The 20,138-nt window shown below is 49.1% G+C and overlaps 1 protein-coding gene across 1 annotated transcript; it reads left to right on the forward strand.

Annotated features, from left to right (window-relative positions):
* Positions 1 to 414: 414 nt before the first annotated feature.
* nup98 (nucleoporin 98 and 96 precursor) lies at positions 415 to 19,551 on the forward strand. The gene is made up of 35 exons (XM_083890252.1): positions 415 to 549; positions 2,437 to 2,550; positions 3,112 to 3,210; positions 4,473 to 4,658; positions 4,748 to 4,893; positions 5,595 to 5,702; positions 5,808 to 5,991; positions 6,861 to 7,027; positions 7,130 to 7,270; positions 7,925 to 8,063; positions 8,147 to 8,239; positions 8,327 to 8,467; positions 8,553 to 8,686; positions 8,779 to 8,966; positions 9,065 to 9,181; positions 9,630 to 9,819; positions 9,911 to 10,010; positions 10,099 to 10,212; positions 10,301 to 10,439; positions 10,530 to 10,707; positions 11,274 to 11,414; positions 11,944 to 12,198; positions 12,306 to 12,441; positions 12,897 to 13,159; positions 13,242 to 13,426; positions 13,504 to 13,766; positions 14,425 to 14,700; positions 14,785 to 14,942; positions 15,031 to 15,171; positions 15,814 to 15,944; positions 16,045 to 16,266; positions 16,789 to 17,030; positions 17,259 to 17,413; positions 18,606 to 18,717; positions 18,817 to 19,551. Exons 2-35 carry the CDS (start codon positions 2,472 to 2,474, stop codon positions 18,999 to 19,001), a joined length of 5,508 nt encoding a protein of 1,835 aa, XP_083746378.1. The 5' UTR covers positions 415 to 549; positions 2,437 to 2,471; the 3' UTR covers positions 19,002 to 19,551.
* Positions 19,552 to 20,138: the final 587 nt, after the last annotated feature.

Consider the following 20,138-nt stretch of genomic DNA (forward strand, 5'->3'; position numbering starts at 1 on the left):
AAAAGTGTTGTGAATTTTATAATGTTAACTTTTTTCGAGATGGAGACCAATATGTGTTTGATATAACATATATCAAAGAGTTAAATCTTAATGGTAAATAGTAAATGTGTGTGTCCTGGAAGTTTTCCGTCATAAACATTGACCCTGTCAGGACCAGTCATTTGTGAGTAAAACACATATAAAAATAATAAACACACACCAAACGATGATATTCCGAATGAAAACGTGTCAGAAAGTGAGTTTTAAACGATGGTTTTCATTAAATCTCCATCTTTTTGTCTGTCGTCCACTTCAAATCCTGTTGAGGGCGCCAACAGGGTGACGTGTGTCGCGAGGGAAACCCCGTGGAAGAGAAGAAGAGAACGTGTGACGTAGGACGTAAGAACGTGCGTAGCGACGTCGTCGAGAGTTTTCCCTCCTCGCTGACTCGAGGCTCAGAGTTCGTGGATGTTTACGTGGAAAAACGCTCACAGTTTGAACGCATTTCGACCCGGTGTCTCCTCAAATTCCACGGAGAGGCGACGAACGGAGCGAGTGTTATAGTTGAAGGTGAGTGTGTGTGAAACGGCCGCCATTTTCCGCCTGTGTGGACGTTGTTATGCTAATGTAGCGCTGCTACGTAGTTAGCGGCCGAGGCTAGGCGGCTAACGTTAGCGTGACAGATAAGGGGGGGCATTGAACAGCGCCGGCCGGTATTTTCTGATACATTTTCTGGGACAAAATGCGTGACATTTGCGTCAGTAGTTGCGTATGTGTGTGAATTAGCCGCGTCTCACTGATGAGTCTGTTACAGGTGCGTTAGCCGCACAGCTAACTCGCAGTTAGCAGAAGCGGACACCGCCGCCGCTGCGTGTTGTAGCTTCATATCCGGTCTGGTCCGGTCCGTTCCGGTGTCCTGTTTGGTTTGGGTTCCCTGCACGAACCCCCCTTATTTGGCCGTTTTGAAAGAGTTTTACCGTTAAGGAAATGTCTCCATACACACGGAACTCCTCAAAGAAAGTGTAGTACATACGCCAGGCCTGAACGTGGCGCTCTAACGCTACACAGAGACCCTAGATGCCGCTTTTCCATTGTGCTGTTCAAGGGCTTCTCGACTCCAATCTACTCTTTTTCAGCTTTTCCATTTCGTGACCGTACCTGGTATCAGGTGTGTATTTATATACCTGCTCTGACGAGGTTCCATGCTAGCTGACGTCAACAGACTGTTGGCTAGTAAGCGACATCGCGGCTGTCGAAAACGACGACACAGAAGAGTTGAGTCGCGCTCAAACGATATTGTGGAAATTCTGCAACAACAATGAACCAAACTGAAAAATTTGACTCTCCACGTCAATAACGGGGCGAACTAATACAACCAGACAAAAGTACTTGTATATGTAGTTTATTTAAGTTTAAACATATTTCACAACATATTACCTACACAAAAATAAGTAAATGAACTAATGACCAAGAGCGCAGATCGAGCTCGCTCTCTCTGCGCATACTGGTTTACAGGGTTTCCACCAGAAAACCTGCTAAGCCCGGTGGTACCTCTCCGGTCCACCGGCGGCCCATGGCATTTTTGTAAAAAAATAAAAAATAAACGCAGCCAAGTTTCGCTTTTGCGCAGAGACTTTCCATCGTTTAACAGGTGTTGTTCCACAGTGTACTTGCTCTGTTTAGACCGCCGAATTATCGGTGTATCCCTAAATATAACATCTTTATTGACAAGAACGATGTAACCGTAATAATGACGCACTTGATATTGTGACTTGGGTTTTAATTGACACCTGGACAAGCGTGCGCTGCGCTGATTACATGGGGGAGCATGCACTCTTGTTCCCTGGTATAGAAAAAGCCGAGGTGTATAAAAAAATCTATTTTAAATAAATAAACAAGCAACGCTAAGCCTGGCAGGGCTTCATTCAGTGATTGAAACAAACATGTCAACATTAATGAAATGTTTACATACAGTGCGGACGCGCAAAGCAGACAGCAGCGCCGCGGCTCAAGCGGCGCACAGTGAGAGAGCAGCAGTTTCTGCGTCTCACTGAACAACACAAACATGAGCGCGCAGCCATTTACCTTTTCACATAAATATTTCCCACTGACCGCAAACCTGTCTGGTTCATAGAAAGTGTTCAAAACTTAAACAGAAACATTTAGTCAGTCAAAATTCTCTTTCGTCCCGTGGTCGTCCGGAGAGAGAAAATTGATCGTCCCGATGACTACGTCCCATTTTAATCCCTGGTGTGGGTGGCCCATTGTCGCAGGGTTTTCTTCGGAACTATTTTAGCGTCAGGCTTTGATCTCCGATGACTGATGACGCCGGAGATGAAAGGGAAAAAGTAGAGAGTTGGAGACTTGAAAACAGTCTGGACACAACTAGTTAAGTCTGAGCATAGTGACGTCAGGACTTGTGTTTCACGTTGTGCGTCTTTGTTTGTTTGTTTCCAGGCAGAAGTCGTGTGACGTCCTGCTTGCAGGGCAACATGTTCAACAAGTCATTTGGGACGCCGTTCAGTGGAGGGACGGGCGGCTTTGGCACCACGTCCACCTTCGGACAGCAAAGTGAGTCTTTGTTTTGCATTGCGTCGCGATATTAAACGGTGTAGAGCTGAAACCATTATGTGATTAAAAATTAAGCAACTGCCTATAAACCTCCTAATATGAGACTCAGGAATAATGTTTATATAACAAACTGAACTCACCAACAACAACAGTACAGACAAAATATTTACATAAAAAAAATCTTTTGCAGACTGAAAATCATGTTTTGGCATGTGGCGCCATCTACCGCCGTCTACCAATCATTGCAGTCAGTTGAGTCTCAGCTGCCGAGCAACCACGGGTTGCCAGTTACGTCAGAAAACGAAAGCTAAAAGACCTCTGTATTTTGAATTCGAATGTAGTAACTTTAAAACAAGATTTCTGATTGTTTTAGCTCCTTAAATCTTCTTCGTTTCTTCGCTCCACATAACAAAGAAATCATTAAAACTGAATCATTTTGGTTTGTGAACAAAACAAGACATTTGAGAACATCATAATTTCCAGCTTTGAAAAACACTAATCAACGTTTGCGAGATGCTAGCGTTGTCGGACTGTCCTCACGTGAAGTGTGTTTTTCTGCAGACGCTGGCTTTGGGACGACGGGAGGCTTTGGAGCGGCCGGAGGCTTCGGGACGACCAGCGCCACTGGAGGACTGTTCGGTACCACACAGAATAAACCAGGTCCGTCAGCTTTAAACTGTCTCTTCATCTGCTGTTCACGAGGACTGTAACAATACAACAACTTTTTTCGATTTGTAGCACGATTTTTTAACCCACGGTTCGATACATCCCATGATTTTCTAAACATTTCAAAACATTTTATTTAAACAATATTTACGTATATAATGACCTAATGTAACATTTAATAACACATATTTTGGAACACTGTCAACAGATTTGAACAGAAAGAATAATATTTAAGTTAGAAAAAATTAAAAATGAATAACCAAAGATTTCTCTCTTTTCTGTAACAAAATAATACTGTTGAAAAATACAAAGTAAATGATCCATCAGACTGGGATTTGTCCCCAAAGCATGCTGGGACGTGTAGTTATTCGCGAGAACCTTTTTTGTTCCAGTGGAAATAACGGTGGTAAACGTGAGACAACATTTCTGCTTGTATTTCTTGAAAGTCAGTTGTTGTTTTGCTCTTATTTTGGGGCTGGATCCGTGAATCTTGTTCGTAGAGTGATACAAATGGTACCTTTAGAATCTGTGAATTCTCCGCTGTTTACATAATCACACTGACGCTCCGGTAACACTTTTAAACATGTGCGCTGTAACGTTTTTTTTCACCCCCTGCGGGTTTGATCCATCGGCTTTTAGCTGAGTTTCTGACCTTTCTGTGGGTATGCAGCATGTCTGTGTTTGTTAAAGTTAGACATGGTTTTATGACGCTTTTGTTGCTGCGTCTGACGCTGCCCCCGGTACTGAGGACAGTAAAGAAGAGATTAACGCGATTAAAAAACATACCCCGTGAATGATGACTGTAATTAATTAATCACAATTAACGCGATAATTTGACACCTCTAATAAAAAGTGTTTTCCCACGCAGCGAGACAGGTTCGTGGCTCTGAGTGTCGTGATTTCGGTTTCGATATGCATATTGTTACAGCTGTACTGTTCACCCTTTGTTTGTTGCCTCGTTTTTCAGGGTTTTGCGCCAAAAAATGGATTTCCTTCAGGCCATTTTTGCATTTCGCTTTCCGTCGTCATCTTTTCCTTTCACGTACTCGTCGATCATACTTTTGAGCACCCGGCGAACTGGAAATTGCGATCCGACAGATGTCGTTTCAACCGACATTCGATTTACAATCGAGATCTTGGCGCCCTTTCTAGCTAACACAGTGACAAAGAATGGAGTGTCATCTGCATATTGACTGATTCTGCAAAAGCTCTTCCATAGAGAGGGGAATAAAACAGTGAAATTATTTTTTTTCCAGGTGGTCTGTTTGGGTCCAACACCTTCAGCCAGCCGGCGACTTCCTCCACCAGCACCGGCTTTGGTTTTGGCGCGGCGAGCGGCACGTCCACCAGCCTGTTTGGAAACACTGGCACCGGCACCACCGGCGGACTCTTCTCCCAGACCAACAATGCCTTCGGCGCCAACAAACCCACGTCTTTTGGAAGTAAGAGCCCCCCTCCCGCGACGTTTACATTTACAGCTCCTCTGCAGTCGTCCTGTGGCCGTTTTTGATGTGTTTTATCCGTCTTCCAGGCTTCGGGACGAGCACCAGCACCAGCGGGGGCTTGTTCGGGGCGACCAACACTGCCTCAAACCCGTTTGGCGGGACAAACTCCCTGTTTGGGGGCTCTGGGTTCTCACAGGCCACACAGCAGCCGGGAACAACCGTTAAATTCAACGTGAGTAGCTATTGTTTTTCATACTCTGTCTGTATGAAGTAGGGATGGGACTTTTATGTCGACAAATTGATCGACAATCGACACGTGCGCACCTCGACAAAAAAATTATGAGTAAAAAAAGTCGAAGTGTCACAAACACATAAAGTTCACAACCACGGAGGTTGAGGAAGCTGTGCACGAAAAGGTGATCCTGCAGGGAGCCTGCTGTCTCTGCGCATGATGTTGCGCGCGTCACCGGCTCGTTCTCTCAAGTGGCTGTGCGCGTCCAAGCGTGTGCGAACTAGGTTGCGCTTAAGTTTAGGACAGGGGTGGGGGACATGACACAAGCGCTACACAAATGAAGACGGCATCTCACCCAGTCAGGATCACTGTACTTCACTCTGGTGGACACCCAACGAGCGCAGGTTCAAAAACCTGAGCCGTCTGGCGAGTGGCGACACGCGCGTTCCAGCGGAGAGTCCGCTTTTTTTTCTTTCTTTTTTTGCCCCTCATATTTATTACCACTGTTCTGATGGTCAATAATGGACATTACAGCCATGTTTTTGAACCTAAAATGAAGTAGTACAGTGTAGAATAATTTCCACCCCGCGCTGTTGACAAAAAATTCGACACGTGGACCTCGACAATCGACTCTAAAAATGTTTGAAATTCCCTACCCTAGTATGAAGTATTTTTTACACTTTTTACACGTTTTATTTCAGCCTCCAACAGGAAGTGACACCATGGTGAAAGCCGGCGTGACCACGAGCATCAACACCAAGCACCAGTGCATCACCGCCATGAAGGAGTACGAGAACAAATCGCTGGAGGTGAGTTTGACGGCAGCGATGCTGCTGACCAGCTCTGGTCTGCGGCCGTCGTAAAAGTGTCTGACGTGAGCTCTGGTGGTTGTTGTCGTCGTTCTTCTTCTGCAGGAGTTGAGACTGGAGGACTATCAGGCAGGAAGGAAGGGCCCGACCAATCAGATGGCGCCAAGCACCGGCGGCTTGTTTGGCACGGCCACAGCCACGTCCACCGCCACCCCAGGCCTGTTTGGCGCCACGGCCCCAAACACCAGCTTCTCTTTCGGACAGAACCAGAAGACCACATTTGGAGCCGGTATGATGGTTCAAGATTTCTGATCTATGGTTATGAGCGCCCCCTTGATGCTGGTAACCTGTTGAATTTTCACTCTCCCACACCAAAGCCCATAGAGAAAATCAGTGATTTTTAGCTCACGGGGACACAGGAGCTGCTGGTCTACTGCTGCCTCGTGTGGTCACTTTGTGTCACTGACGTCAATCTGAAAAAAGGTTTTTAAAAGCGGAATTCACTAAAATAAGACATTTGAACTAAGTGATGGAGGCAGCAGTGGATCAACAACTCCTGTGAACTCCTGTGTGCTGTGACGTTAAAATAGCTGATTTTCTCAATGGGGTTTGGAGTGGGAGGAAAAACCTCAGTTTTCCTGTTGGAAAAGTCTGTCTAACAGTGAGATAAAGACGTGAACACGTTCTTAAGATATCGTAGACTTAAACTGATGTAGATTTTGTTGGCTGAGTCTATTTTTAACTGGGGAAAATCTGATTTTCAACACACCGCACCAAAGCCCATAGAGAAAACCAGTGATTTTAACATCTGGTCTACTGCGGCCTCTTTTAAATTTTAGATTTTTAAAAGCCGAAGTGACAAAATACGACCTCTGAACTTGGTGATGGAGGCAGCAGTGGATCAACAACTCCTGTGAGCTGTGATGATAAAATCAATGATTTTCTCTGTGGGGTTTGGTGTGGGAGAGTGAGTGAGTTTACACAGCTTTACAAAAACTTCAACTTCCTGTCCTACAAGTCTTCATAATGGCTAAATAGATTTTACTAGGTTAGTCTTTAGTGGTTTCAGACTGGTTTCGACTGCAGGGGGCGCTCATTGTGTCTCAGTACCAGTGTTTATTCACGACACCAACACAAACGCCGCGTTTGTCTCTCCAGCGCCGGCCACTGGTTTTGGGGCGGCCACAGGCAGCATGTTCGGACCGCAGACTCAGCAACAAGCCGGCAGCTTCTTCAAGCCGTTTGGTCAGACCACCACCGCCCCCAACACCGGCTTCTCCTTCGGCAACACCAACACAATGGGCCAGGCCAACACCAGCAGCATGGTGAGTCCGCCAGTGTATCGGACGCGAGGCGAATGACCCCGTTTGTTTCTCGCATCTGACGCCGTTGTTGTCGTCGTCGTCATCGTCGCATCTTCTCCTCAGGGTCTGTTTGGAAACACGGCAGCATCTCAGGCTGGCAGCTTGTTCGGCGCCACGCAGACGGCCAGCACCGCCACCGGCTTTGGGACCGGCACCGGACTGTTCGGACAAACCAACCCCGGGTTTGGAGCGGCCGGCGCACAGGTACGACGTAAAACTGCTCCTTTTAAACGTGAATATGTTCTGGTTTCTTTGCTCCAAGTGACAAAGTACTTATTCATTGTTTGGGTCGTAAATAAAGGTGTGCACAATAAAACTGTAGTGATGTGTTGGTATTTTCACTATTCTGTGCTTTTTCTGCTTTTATCCTCTCAGTTTTTCCCTCAGAATCAGTCTTATTTTGTTAATTCTGTCAGTTTATGCTCTTCTGACTAAAATACTGCTTTAGTTTGAGTCAGAGCTGAATCGATTGATCGCGTTGAAGTTTTTTTCCTGATTAAAATGCTTCTTAGCTTCTGAAATGTGAATATTTTCGTCATTTCTTTGCTCTACACAACAAAGAAATCATTTAAAACTGAATCATTTTGGTTTGTGGACAAAACAAAGACGAGCGCTGATCAACGTTTTTCAAATTATTTTAGTCGTCTGAGATGTTTTACATCAGTACAGTGAAATATTACTGTATTTTATCGCCCATCTTGGAGTTTTTTGAATTATCAACTTTTTTCTATAATTACATTTAAGTGATGTTAAAAAAGGTAACGTAGCTAACTGTGATCTCATGGTCACACCCACGCCCCAGATTAACCAATTTTTTTAATTTTATGTTATATATTTTTTTTTTTTTTTAATTTACAGCCAAGTTTATTTGGGAATAAGGCGGCCGGGTTCGGCACCACGACCACCAGCGCTCCGTCCTTCGGCACCGGCGCGGGCCTCTTTGGAACAAACAAACCGGCACTGGCGCTGGGAACCGGCACCAACACGGCCGCCTTTGGTGAGTCTTGAAACGCGTCGACAACAACGATGGCAGCAGCGCCGTCTCGCGCTCGTGTTTAATCTGTTGTCCTCTTGCTTCAGGTTTCGGTGCGGCCGCTGCTGGAGGGAGTCTGTTCGGGAATAAGCCGGCCACCGGAGGACTTGGAACCGGACTGGGAACCAGCTTTGGAACAGGTTAACGCGGGATCTGCGGGGTCTACGTAGAAATGCGTGGTGTTTTTGTGACAAATGAGCTAACTCCACGCCGTGTGTGTTCAGCAGTGGGCGCCGGGCAAACGTCGCTGTTTGGAAACAATCAGAACAAACTGGGAACGACGCTCGGAGGCATGGGAGCGTTCGGAGCGGCTGGATTCAACGCCGGGACCAGCAGCCTGGGCTTCGGCGCTCCGCAGCAGCCCGTCGGTCAGTGTTTACTCGTCCGAGCATTGGCATGTTCTGCTGCTTCGTCGTCAGACGTCGTCTTTTATTTTGTTGTTTGTTTCCGCAGCTCTCACGGATCCAAACGCAGCGGCCGCCCAGCAGGCGGCGCTCCAGCAGCAGCTCAGCGTTCTGGCCTACTCGCCTTACGGAGACTCGCCACTCTTCAGGAACCCGCTGTCGGACCCCAAGAAGAAAGAGGAGGTGAGAGGTCGCAGCGAGTTTGACTACTTCCCGTCGTGTTTGTCGATCTGTCCACGGCGTCTTTAGCGCCTTTCTCGTCTTTCTCCTCGCAGCGTCTGAAACCCACCAACCCCTCGGCCCAGAAGGCTCTGACCACGCCCACGCACTACAGGCTGACGCCGCGACCTGCCACCAGGGTCCGCCCCAAATCGCTGTCATCGTCCAGCTCGTCCAAGTCGCAGCTGTTCGACGGTTTGGACGACGACGAGCCGTCGCTCACCAACGGAGCCTTTGTACCGAGGTGACGACCGCCGTCCACTGATGGGCGAGGTTAGACGCGTGTGTGTGTGTGTGTGTGTTACACAAGTGGTGATAACTGTGTGTGTATGTCATCTCCAGGAAAAGCATCAAGAAGCTGGTGCTGAAGAACCTGAACAGCAGTCAGTACAACAGTCAAACAGAGACGGAGACAGACGACCTGGCTTCACCATCAGAGTATCCACAGAATGGACACAGGTACACACACACTCAGCATCAGTTGTGTCAGTCCTCCAGCAACACATTTTTCGCCACTAAACAAAAAAGCTGAAGTTTCTCCCACACCAAACCCCATAGAGAAAATCAGGGATTTTAGTTCACACGGACACAGGAGCTGCTGGTCTACTGCTGCCTCGTGTGGTCACTTTGTGTCACTGAGATAAATGTGAACAACATTTTTTCTAAAGCCGAATTCACTAAAATAAGACTTTTGAAGTTAGTGAAGGAGGCAGCAGTGGATCAACAACTCCTGTGAACTCCTGTGTGCTGTGATGTTAAAATTATTGTTTTTCTCTATGGGGTTTGGTGTGGGAGGAAAAACTTCAGTTTCCTGTATTAACAGTGAGACAAAGATTTGAACCTGTTGCTAACGAAACTTTATTTTATGTTTTTCTCGCTGGTGGCCGTATTTCTCTCCTCTCGGCAGCCTCATGCAAGAGGAGGACGAGCTTAGGGAGCTGGTGGGCTCCAGAGGCGGCCGCGGCGACGGCCACGAGGTCACACAGTTCTACGTCAACCCCATCGCCAAGCCCATCCCACAGGGCCGCACACAGACCAGCCTGCAGGACACCATCAGTGACCTCAACATGCACAAAGCGGCCAGGAACGGTCTGGAGGTGAGAGGAACGGCGACGTTCACGACGCAAACCTGCGGCTTTTCAGCGCCGACTTTGATCGTTTGTTTGTTTGTTTTTGTGAACTCGTCAGCTGAGCAGCGACGACGTGTCGGCGTCTCTGGGGGAGGAGTCTCTGCAGGAGGACAGAGAGGAGGAGCAGCAGGAGGCGCAGCAGTCTCCTCACCCTGCAGGTGAGAGACCGAACCCTGAATCTGAGGACTGGACAATAGGGGGCAGTAGAGAATGTTTTGGAATGCTAACATCGTCTCTGTCTTTCAGGCATCGTCCTCAACCGCCTCGGTTATTACACCATGCCCTCCATGAAGGATTTGGCTGAGATGGTGGACGAGAACGGCGAGTGCGTGGTGGAGAACTTCACCGTCGGCAGGAAAGGTAAAGCTCAGCCCTCCCCACATTTTTTTTCCCCCTGTTCGATCGAAGGCGAACGAACCTCACGCTCCGCTCTGATTGGCTCCCGCAGGTTACGGCTCCATCTTCTTCCCCGGCGAGGTGAACGTCACGGCGCTCAACCTGGACGAGATCGTCTTCTTCAGACGCAAGGAGGTCATCGTGTACCCGGACGACAAGAACAAGCCTCCTGAAGGGGAGGGGCTTAACCGGTGAGGCCAAAACTGAAACTGACACCGAGAGAATTATCCACAGGTTGATACCGATGTTCCTCACTTCCTGTCGTCTTTTTGTATTCGCAGGCGCGCAGAGGTGACCTTAGACGGCGTCTGGCCGAACGACAAGACGTCGTGCACGCAGATCCGGAGCCCGGACCGTCTGTCCGACATGAACTACGAAGGCCGCCTGGAGAAAGCCTCGCGGAAACAGGGCGCTCGCTTCCTGGAGTACAGACCTGAGACGGGATCCTGGGTGTTTGAGGTCAGTCGCCTCACTTGACTCCTCCCACCTCTGAGAGGGGAGGGGCTCTGGTGTAACTGACTCCCCCCCCCCCCCCTCCCCCCCACACCTCCTGCTCTCTCAGAAAGCAACAAACTCCTCACTCCATCTCGGGTCTTACTGACTCCTCCCCACTGTCTCTCAGGTCTAACTGACTCCTCCCCTTTCATACGTAATTGACTCCTCCCATCTTTGTCTCAGGTCTAACTAACTCCTCCCTCTCCTTGCTTCGATGTAAGAGACCCCTCCTCTGTCAGGCCTGACTGACTCCTCCCCAAAATTCTTTGGTCCGACTGACTCCTCCGCCTCCTCTCAGAAGGAATAGACCCCCCCCCCCCCCCCCGTCTAGGGTCTAACTAACTCCTCCCTCTCCTTGCTTCTGTGTAACTGACTCCTCCTTTCGGATGTAAGTGGCCCCTCCTCTCGCAGGCGTATCTGACTCCTCCCCCTCACTCCCCCTACTTTCTTTGGTCCGACTGAATCCGACTGAATCCTCCTCCTCCTCTCCCAGGTGTATCTGACTCCTCCCCCTCCTCTCTCTCTCTCAGGTGGCCCACTTTTCCAAATATGGCCTTCAGGACTCCGACGAGGACGAGGACGTTCCGCTCAAAACAGACCCCAAGAAGCTGAAGACCGTGATGTCCTCGCTTCCTCCCCCCGCCCAGCAGCATGTGGCGCCACAGGCTCAGGTAGAGCAGCCGAGAGCGCCCATCCACACTCTTGATCCTCCTCTTCATCCTCACTGGCACTTCTGAGGCCATGAAAGGATCATTAAGGATTTTTTATTGATCAGTTATCGCAGAGCAAAAGACCCTGGAATCACACTTTTATCTTTTTTGTTGGTTTTTGACTCGTTTTCAAACTGAAGTCGTACATTTGAAAACAAACACTGCGATGCTAACGCTACTGCTTTCATGTTTTTAAAGAGCGTAGGGTGGAAAAGAAGCGGCAAAGGAATTATTTATCGGGCAACATTTGCTTTTTGTGTTTGTAAAAGTGTCATTAATCAAAAGAAATAAAGACAATGAGGATGAGTGTGTGTGTTTGGAAAAATTTATTTAATTCGCCGGTAAAAACGGAGCCACATTTTTGTTGGTTTCAAAGCTGCAACAAGCGCTAATTTCCTAGTTTATTTTCTTAGTTAAGCTAACCTAAACTCCATCCTGATGCACTGCCCACCTCCCCGTGGCTCATGTCCGCTGTCGTGTGTGTTTTCAGTCCACCATGACCGTGGATCCTCCGGGGGGCGTGGTGGAGTTGGACAGCGACATGGCCGACATCACGCAGAGCTTCCTGCCAGAGAGGCTGCTGGGAGGGAAGGAGGACGGCGGTGGCGATGTGCTGGTGGCGGGCGAGATGTTGGACGCGATGATGAGCGAGAAGCTCGGCGTTCTGATCGCCGCTGAGCACGACAGCATCTCGGCGTCCAGCCACATGGCGACGACGCTGGGCATCAACCCGCACACCCTGCAGGTACAGAGGAGGGCGAGGGTCTGTGGGCGAGTGGGGGAGGGGCGACACCCGCCGCGACTCGCTTTTCAAACGCCTCGTTGTTTCTCTGTGTGTTTGTGTGTGTGCAGATCATGAAGGCGTCGCTGTTCGTCGAGGACGAGGAGGAGAGCGACATGTTTCAGGACCGAGGAGCAGCGAAGGTCGCCGCCACGGACGTCTCGTCTCCTCGGATCGTGATCCCGGGAGCTCAGAGCCGACCGTCTGGTACCGAAAGTTAATCCCTGTTGTCGTTGAAACTTCAGCTTCCTGTTGGAAAAGTCTGTCCAACAGTTCTTAGGATATCCCCGACTTGAGTGACGATCTGTTTTTTTTTTTTTAACACCACACCAAACCCCATAGAGAAAATCAGTGATTTTAGCTGGCCGGGATACAGGAGCTGCTGGTCTACTGCTGCCTCGTGTGGTCACTTTGTGTCACTGTCTTAAATCAAAACAAAGATTTTCAAAAGCCGAATTGACAAAATAAGACATTGTAAGTTAGTGATGGAGGCAGCAGTGGATCAACAACTCCTGTGAACTCCTGTGTGATGTGATGTTAAAATCACTGATTTTTTTCTATGGGCTTTGGTGTGGGAGAGTGAGTGGTTTATAAACGTCAGTTTCCTGTTGTTAAAGTCTAACGGTGAGATAAAGACATGAACATCCTCTCTCTCTTTTCAGTGGGTGGTCTTCTTCAGACTCGTTTCACCTCAGGCCTCCTCTCTCAGCTCCCAGACTCTCCCCGCCCTCCTCATCCTCAGCCTCCCTCCGTCTCCCGAGCGTCTTCAGCAGCGTTCGGCGACGCCCCCCGTTCCCTGCACTGGGCGGGGCCGGCCCCCTCCTTCCTGCTGCCGCCCCGCACTCCGGAGCCTTCCGTCAGGACGGTCGGCGTGCGGCGCCTCGGCGGCCCTGTCCCCCTCAGAGACTCCATCACCGTAGGGAAGGTCGGTAACGCCACCGGGTTTCCGTTAACGCTCCACCGCGAACGAGCAGAAACCATCGCTAACTTGCGCATCTGTTTCACAGGGAGGTTTGCTGATGGATGCCGGGCTCTTCGTGGGTCGGTCCTTCCGGGTCGGGTGGGGACCCGGCTGGACGCTGGCGCACTGCGGAGGTCGGCTGAGCGCGCCGACCTCCAAACAGCTGGACCGCCAAGAGCTGACCGCCAGGACGGACTTCAGCTTCCTGCCAAAACCTGCCAGAAGCAAACCGTAAGCATGAGAACGTGTATGTCGCCACCTGGTGTGGCGGAGTGCTCATGTCACGCATGTTTGCTCCTCTCCTGCAGACTCGTGCAGAGTCCGTACAAGGTGGTTCTGGAGCAGCTGGAGGGTCTGGAGCCTCCGATGGTGAGCGAGGAGGACGACGTCGACGAGGAGGAGCGTCAGGCAGTGCTGCAGCGCCCCCTGGAGATCTGTCTGGAGCACAGCACCATCAGCGTCACAGACGAGTCCACCTGTCCACTGGTGCGACCGCAATCCGGCGTGGAGGCACTGCACGAATACGCCAAGTGGATCACAGAGCTGAACGAGCAACAGGGGGAGGCTGACGGTGAGTGACGCAGGAAGACCAGTGTAGACGTGACGTGGTGACGCAGGAAGACCAGTGTAGACGTGACGTGACGCAGGAAGACCAGTGTAGACGTGACGCAGGAAGACCAGTGTAGACGTGACGTGAAGCAGGAAGACCAGTGGAGACTTGACGCAGGAAGACCAGTGTAGACGTGGTGACGCAGGAAGACCAGTGGAGACTTGACGCAGGAAGACCAGTGTAGACGTGACGTGAAGCAGGAAGACCAGTGGAGACTTGACGCAGGAAGACCAGTGTAGGCGTGGTGACGCAGGAAGACCAGTGTAGACGTGACGTGACGCAGGAAGACCAGTGTAGACGTGGTGACGCAGGAAGACCAGTGTAGACGCAGGAAGTCCGCAGAAAGACAAGTGTAGACGCAGGAAGACCAGTGTAGACGCAGGAAGACCAGTGTAGACGCAGGAAGACCAGTGTAGACGCAGGAAGACCAGTGTAGACGCGGTGATGCAGGAAGACCAGTGTAGACGCAGGAAGTCCGCAGAAAGACAAGTGTAGACGCAGGAAGTCTGCAGGAAGACCAGTGTAGACGCAGAAAGTCCGCAGGAAGACCAGTGTAGATGCAGGAATACCAGTGTAGACGTGATGACGCAGATAGTCACTCGCCCCCTCTCTCCTGCAGCTCTGCTGGGTCACTGGGCCGAGGTCTGGACCCTCTGTGAAGCGTTGTGGGGTCGGGTCGGAGCCGACGATCAGGAGGCCGACCACGAGTCGCCCAGCGACTACGAGCTGCAGCTGGAGAGGCGGCGAACCTTCTCGGCGTGGTTGTCGCGCGGCGCCACCTGCAGGGTGGAGGAGGAAGTGTCTGCAGCGGGAAAGGGCCGCCACACGGAGGCGATCTTCAGCTACCTGACGGGAAACCGCATCAGCGAGGCGTGTCGGCTAGCACAGAAAGAAGGTGAGGCGTTAGCGTCCATGATTTAGCACGTGTCGGTCACCTCTTCCTCCAGTCCATGTCTGACGTGCAGCTGTTTGTCCTCAGGTGACCACCGTCTGTCCCTGCTGCTGTCTCAGGCCATGGGCTCGCATTATTGCCGCGAGCTGCTGGCTCTTCAGCTCGCCGACTGGAACCGCATGCAGACGGACTGCTACCTGCCCGAGGAGCGACTGCGCATCTTCACGCTGCTCGCCGGAAAACCGGTACGTTTGTGTTTGGACTGAATCTGTGTGTGTGTGTGTGTGTGTGTGTGTACGTGTGTGTGTGTGACGTGTGCGTTTGTCTCTGCAGGTGTGGCAGTCGTCAGACTCTGAGGTGAACGTTTGCTCTCAGCTGGACTGGAAACGATGCGTCGCCGTTCACCTCTGGTACATGCTGCCGCCAACCGCCTCGGTGGCCGACTCTCTCGCCGAATACGAAGCTGCGTTCCAGGTTTGTTTTCTGCTTTTTTTTTATATCACTGAAGAGTCAAAAAGGACTGAAAAATCCTGAAAACATTAAGCGTTAATCTCGAACATTTTGTCAAAAAGAAAAAGGAGAATTTCCCAGATTAAATCCTGAATCCTCAAATTTAAGTCACAGAAAGTTGGAGTTTGTGTGATTGAGGTCAGAATTCCTTGATTTTAAGTCAGATTTCTGACAGAATTCTGAGGTCGAATTCTCGGATTAAAGTCGGAACACTGAGGTATTTAGACTTCTGAGATTCAATGTTGGAATTCCAGAGATTTGAAGTCAGCCTTTTGAGCTTTTAAGCTTTGATTCCATGATTTTAAGTCAGATTTCTGACAGAATTCCGAGGATTAAAGTCAGAACACTGAGGAAATCAGAGATTTAGGTCAAAATTTCGATGATGAGTTTCTGAAATCCTGAAATTTAAGTCCCAGACTTGATTCAGACTTCTGAGATTCAGGGTTGAAATTCCTGAGATTTTAAGTTTGAATATATTAATATCGAGAATAAAGTCAGAATTACGAGAGTTTAAATCAGGCTCCTGAGATTTTAAGTTGGAATTCTGAGAATGAAGTTGCAGAAAGATCGCAGTGACTCAGCGGTTTGTGGCGTTCCTCCCTGCAGGGCTCCGGTGAGGGGGGCAGGTACGCCTGTGCCCCTCTGCCTCCGTACCTGGAGGCGGAGGACGAGGAGGTGGAGTCTCGGCGACCGCTGTACGACCTGTGCTTCCACCTGCTCAAACTCTACAGCGACAGGTAAACTTCAACATCGTCCTGAGTTGACCTCTCCACCAGGGGGTGGTAGAAGGCTGAGCTTTAAAGTGACAGTGACTGTTCTTCCCCCCCCCCCCCACAGACACTACAGCCTGCAGCAGCTGCTCGACCCTCTCACCGTCACCTGGGAGCGTCTGGATTATCGTCTGAGCTGGCACCTGTGGGGCGTCCTGCAGGCGCTGCACTACACTCACCTGAGCGCCTCGCGGCAGGGGCTGCTCCACACCAGCTACGCCGCTCAGCTGGAGAGCGCCGGGCTGTGGCACATGAGCGTCTTCATCCTGCTACACATCCCCGAACACACGTACGAGAACAGCAATACATGATCAGACCGAAGCCCATCGAGAAAAGCAGTGATTATAGCTGCTGGTCCTCTGCTGCCTCGTGTGGTCACTTTGTGTCACTGAGGTCAATCTGAACAACGATTTTTAAAAGCCGAATAAGACATTTCTTGATGCTTCTGAAATCCTGAAATTTAAGTCAGATTTCCGAGACTGAATTCAGACCTCAGAGATTCAATGTTGAAATTCCCGAGATTTTAAGTTTGAATTTCGAGATTTAAGTTGGAATACTGAGTTATTTTGAGAATAAAGTCAGAATTCTGAGACTTTATTCAGACTTCTGAGATTCAATGTTGGAATTCCAGAGATTTGAAGTCAGGCTTTTGAGATTTTAAGTTTGAATTCTGTGATTTTTGAACTCCTGTGTGCTGTGATGTTAAAATCACTGGTTTTCTCTACGGGCTTTGGTGTGGGAGAGTGACTCTGACACCTGAGATTATTCCGCAGTTAAAACACATCTTCTCTTATTTCCTCCTCGTCTTCAGTCAGCGGGAGCGAGCAGTGCGGGACATGTTGACCCTCCACTGCCCCCTTCAGGAGACGGACGAGTCTGTGCGCAGAGAACGCTTCCTGACGGAGCGGCTCCTGATCCCGGAGCAGTGGATCCACGAGGCCAAGGCCACCAGAGCCCGCCGTGACGGCGACAGACACCAGGAGGCGCTGCACCTGTACCGAGCCGGATACTGGAACCAGTGTCACCGTCTGCTCATCCAGCACCTGGCCTCAGGTACGCCTGCGCCCCCTGCTGGCTGTCATTTACACACTCACACTCATGAAGGTTCACGTTGTCCTGCTAATACGGCGAGGAGTGATGCGAGTTAGCGTCGATAATGTTGTTTTTCTGTGCGTCACCGTGGTTATCTCTCTAAATCACAAATGTGTTTTCTGGTCTTGCGTCTCTCAGATGTTTGTGTCGTCGTGTTAAACCTAACGTTGTGCGTCTCTTGTCCCTCAGATTGCATCATCAACGACAACCACGACTACCTGCTGGAGTTCGTGGAGGGTTTGTCTGTCCCTGAACACAGCGCCACCATCCAGGACTGGGACACTGCAGGGAGAGTTTACCTGGATTACATCAGAGTCATCAAGACACTGCAGGACGTACAGCAGGTACACTGTGATTCTGTGAGACGGACTGTGTGTGTGTGTGTGTGTGTGTGTGTGTGTGTGTGTGTGTGTGTGTGTGTGTGTGTGTGTGTGTGTGTGTGTGTGTGTGTGTGTGTGTGTGTGTGTGTGTGTGTGTGTGTGTGTGTGTGTGTGTGTGTGTGTGTGTGTGTGTGTGTGTGTGTGTGTGTGTGTGTGTGTGTGTGTGTTAGGGCTGTAAATTCAAAGTCTACTGGTCGACTAATTGGTCGACACGCTCTGGCTCGACCAAAATTGTGATTGGTTGACTAAATTTTTTTTATTTTTTTTTGTATGGTGAATTTCATTAGGACACCCCTTTGTTTTCCACTATTTTGGTTTAGTCCAGCCCAGTGGGTTGTTGTCGCTCCGTGGCTCATGAGCGACAGACAGATTAGCTTTGTCATTAATTAGACGTGAATTTTGAGCTTTTCATGTTAGGCTACAGTCAGTCGTAGATGATGGTAAAAAAAAGTGGAATGCAAACTTTGCAAGTAACGGTTTGCTTTTCACAGCTCTACTACAAACATGACATATCATTTAAAAACACTAAGCTAAAGTTGCTCCGTCCGTTTTGAGTATGAACATATCAGAGTTATTAGCATATTTCTATGTTTTGTCTAATAATCGTTGATTGGTTTTATAACTGCAGGCGCACCTGCCCGCAACAGCGGCAGCGTCCCGCGGTCTATTTGTGTCTCAGCCGCGAAGCTGCTGATATTACTAGTTATTTACAGATATCACGGGCTATGGTATTGCGCAGATGAACGTAATGCAAAACGCTGTCAGAGCCTTTTCAAATGAAGAGCCGCAGCTGCTCAGGTACTTTGCGGGTGCGGGTCTTTTCAAAATAAAAGAGCCGCACCGCAAAGTACCCCCCGTCGATTAGTCGATTTTTGGTCGAAATTTCAGGGCTTTAGTCGACCAAGAGTTTCTTTAGTTGATTACAGCCCTAGTATGTTTAATAGTGTGTCTGTGTCGTAGTGTGTGCGTGTGTCGTAGTGTGTCAGTGTAATAACGTGTGTGTGTCTGTGTCGTTGTGTGTGTGTGTGTCGTAGTGTGTCAGTGTAATAGTGTGTGTGTGTAATAACGTGTGTGTCAGTGTAATGACGTGTGTGTGTGTCAGTGTAATAACGTGTGTGTGTGTCAGTGTAATAACGTGTGTGTGTGTGTGTGTCAGATGGTGACCTCAGGTTATGAAGTGGAGCGTCTCTACACAGACGTGACGTCTCTGTGCAGCAGAATTGAACTCCTGCCCTGCAGCACGGCCAGAGACCGCCTCGCCCAATCAGGTGACTCCTCCTCGCTAACACCTGAGCTGACTGACTCCTCCCCCTCCTCTCTAACAACTGAGCTGACTGACTCCTCCCCCTCTCTCTCGCTCTCTGCAGAAATGGCGAAGCGCGTAGCTAACATCCTGCGTGTGGTCCTGAGCCTCCAGCACGGCGACGCGCCAGCGCCGCTCACTCAGCTCGCACCTCACGTCACTCGGCTGCCGATGCCCGAGGATTACACTCTGGAGGAGCTGCGAGGACTCACGCAGTCTTACCTGAGGCAGCTCGTCGTCGGCCAATGAGAGCGCAGGACGCCGGCAAGAGAGACAGAGACGTTTTGCTGCGGAGACGCAGTGGGAAAAAAAGAGAGGCCGAGCCGTTTCTGCGAAATGACTACGAAGCTGCAACGTTTTCAGGGAAGAATTTTTCGGCTTCTCTTCGCGTCGTTGACCTTTCTTTTTTTTTTGTGTGTGTATTTACGTCGCGAGGGGTCGACTCTCTGGTTTGACCTCTGACCCCAAAGAGAGCGCGGCGTCATGTTTGACCTCTGACCTCAGAGACGAGAGTTTACGACGTTTTGTGAATATTAGCGGCGACTCGGGGAAGTGAAGACGTGTAAAATGTGCGAGGATCTATTTTTGTAGATGTTTCTGTTTGAATGTAAACGAGTGACGTCACCACAGGTAAACAACAACAAACAAGGGTTTTTTTTTGGTTTATTTTTTCGCAGCACTTAATTTTCTTCGTAAACAAGCAGCCGACAACAACGGCTAGTTTTTATTCTCCATATTTGATTCTTAATAAAACCTTCACTGATTTATCGGAACATTCATTTGGATCGATCGTCACTTTACCGATGTTTTTTTTCTCTGTGTGTGTGTGTGCGTACGTGTGTGTGCGTGTGTACGTGTGTGTGTATGTGTGTACGTACACTGTCGACTTTGCCGATGTTTTTTTTTTTTTTTAAATAAAGTTGCGCAGAAATAAACAATTGAATAAATGCACTGAAATTTGTCCGAAAAACTTTGCAACAAACTAACTAAATTTTCTTCTGTAGTCTGATTATATTTTATATCAATTAGCCACATTCAGTCTGAACAGATCATGCTCCTCATAATCTCATCAGATTTAATTTACTTTTCTTTTGTCATCACGAAATTAGGTTTTCTGTAATCTGATTATACATCCAAATTTAATGGAGATTACACGAGCACGTCAAAAATGTTAAGAAATATCACGTTTAAATGACAAAACTTTTTTAAAGGTTTGTTTGTAATCTGATTCATTTTTATATCAATTCAGTCAGAACAGATTATGCTCATAATCTCCTATTTAATTAACTCTTGCTTTTTCTTAAATCTGATTTAATACGTGATCTCATTGAATACAATCGGATTATGGAACGGCTGTTTTCAAAGAGCCGATTGAGCTACAATAAT

This window comes from Microchirus variegatus (assembly GCF_963457635.1).
Source record: "Microchirus variegatus genome assembly, chromosome: 5".
Classification (NCBI taxonomy): Eukaryota; Metazoa; Chordata; class Actinopteri; order Pleuronectiformes; family Soleidae; genus Microchirus; species Microchirus variegatus.

Bases quoted from the DNA above. Each gene is read 5' to 3' on its own strand.
- nup98 (XM_083890252.1), top strand. From the start codon at position 2,472: ATGTTCAACAAGTCATTTGGGACGCCGTTCAGTGGAGGGACGGGCGGC. The intron at 7,028-7,129 runs GTGAGTCCGCCA...TCTTCTCCTCAG, and splicing joins AGGCCAACACCAGCAGCATG to GGTCTGTTTGGAAACACGGC. The intron at 10,708-11,273 runs GTCAGTCGCCTC...TCTCTCTCTCAG, and splicing joins CGGGATCCTGGGTGTTTGAG to GTGGCCCACTTTTCCAAATA.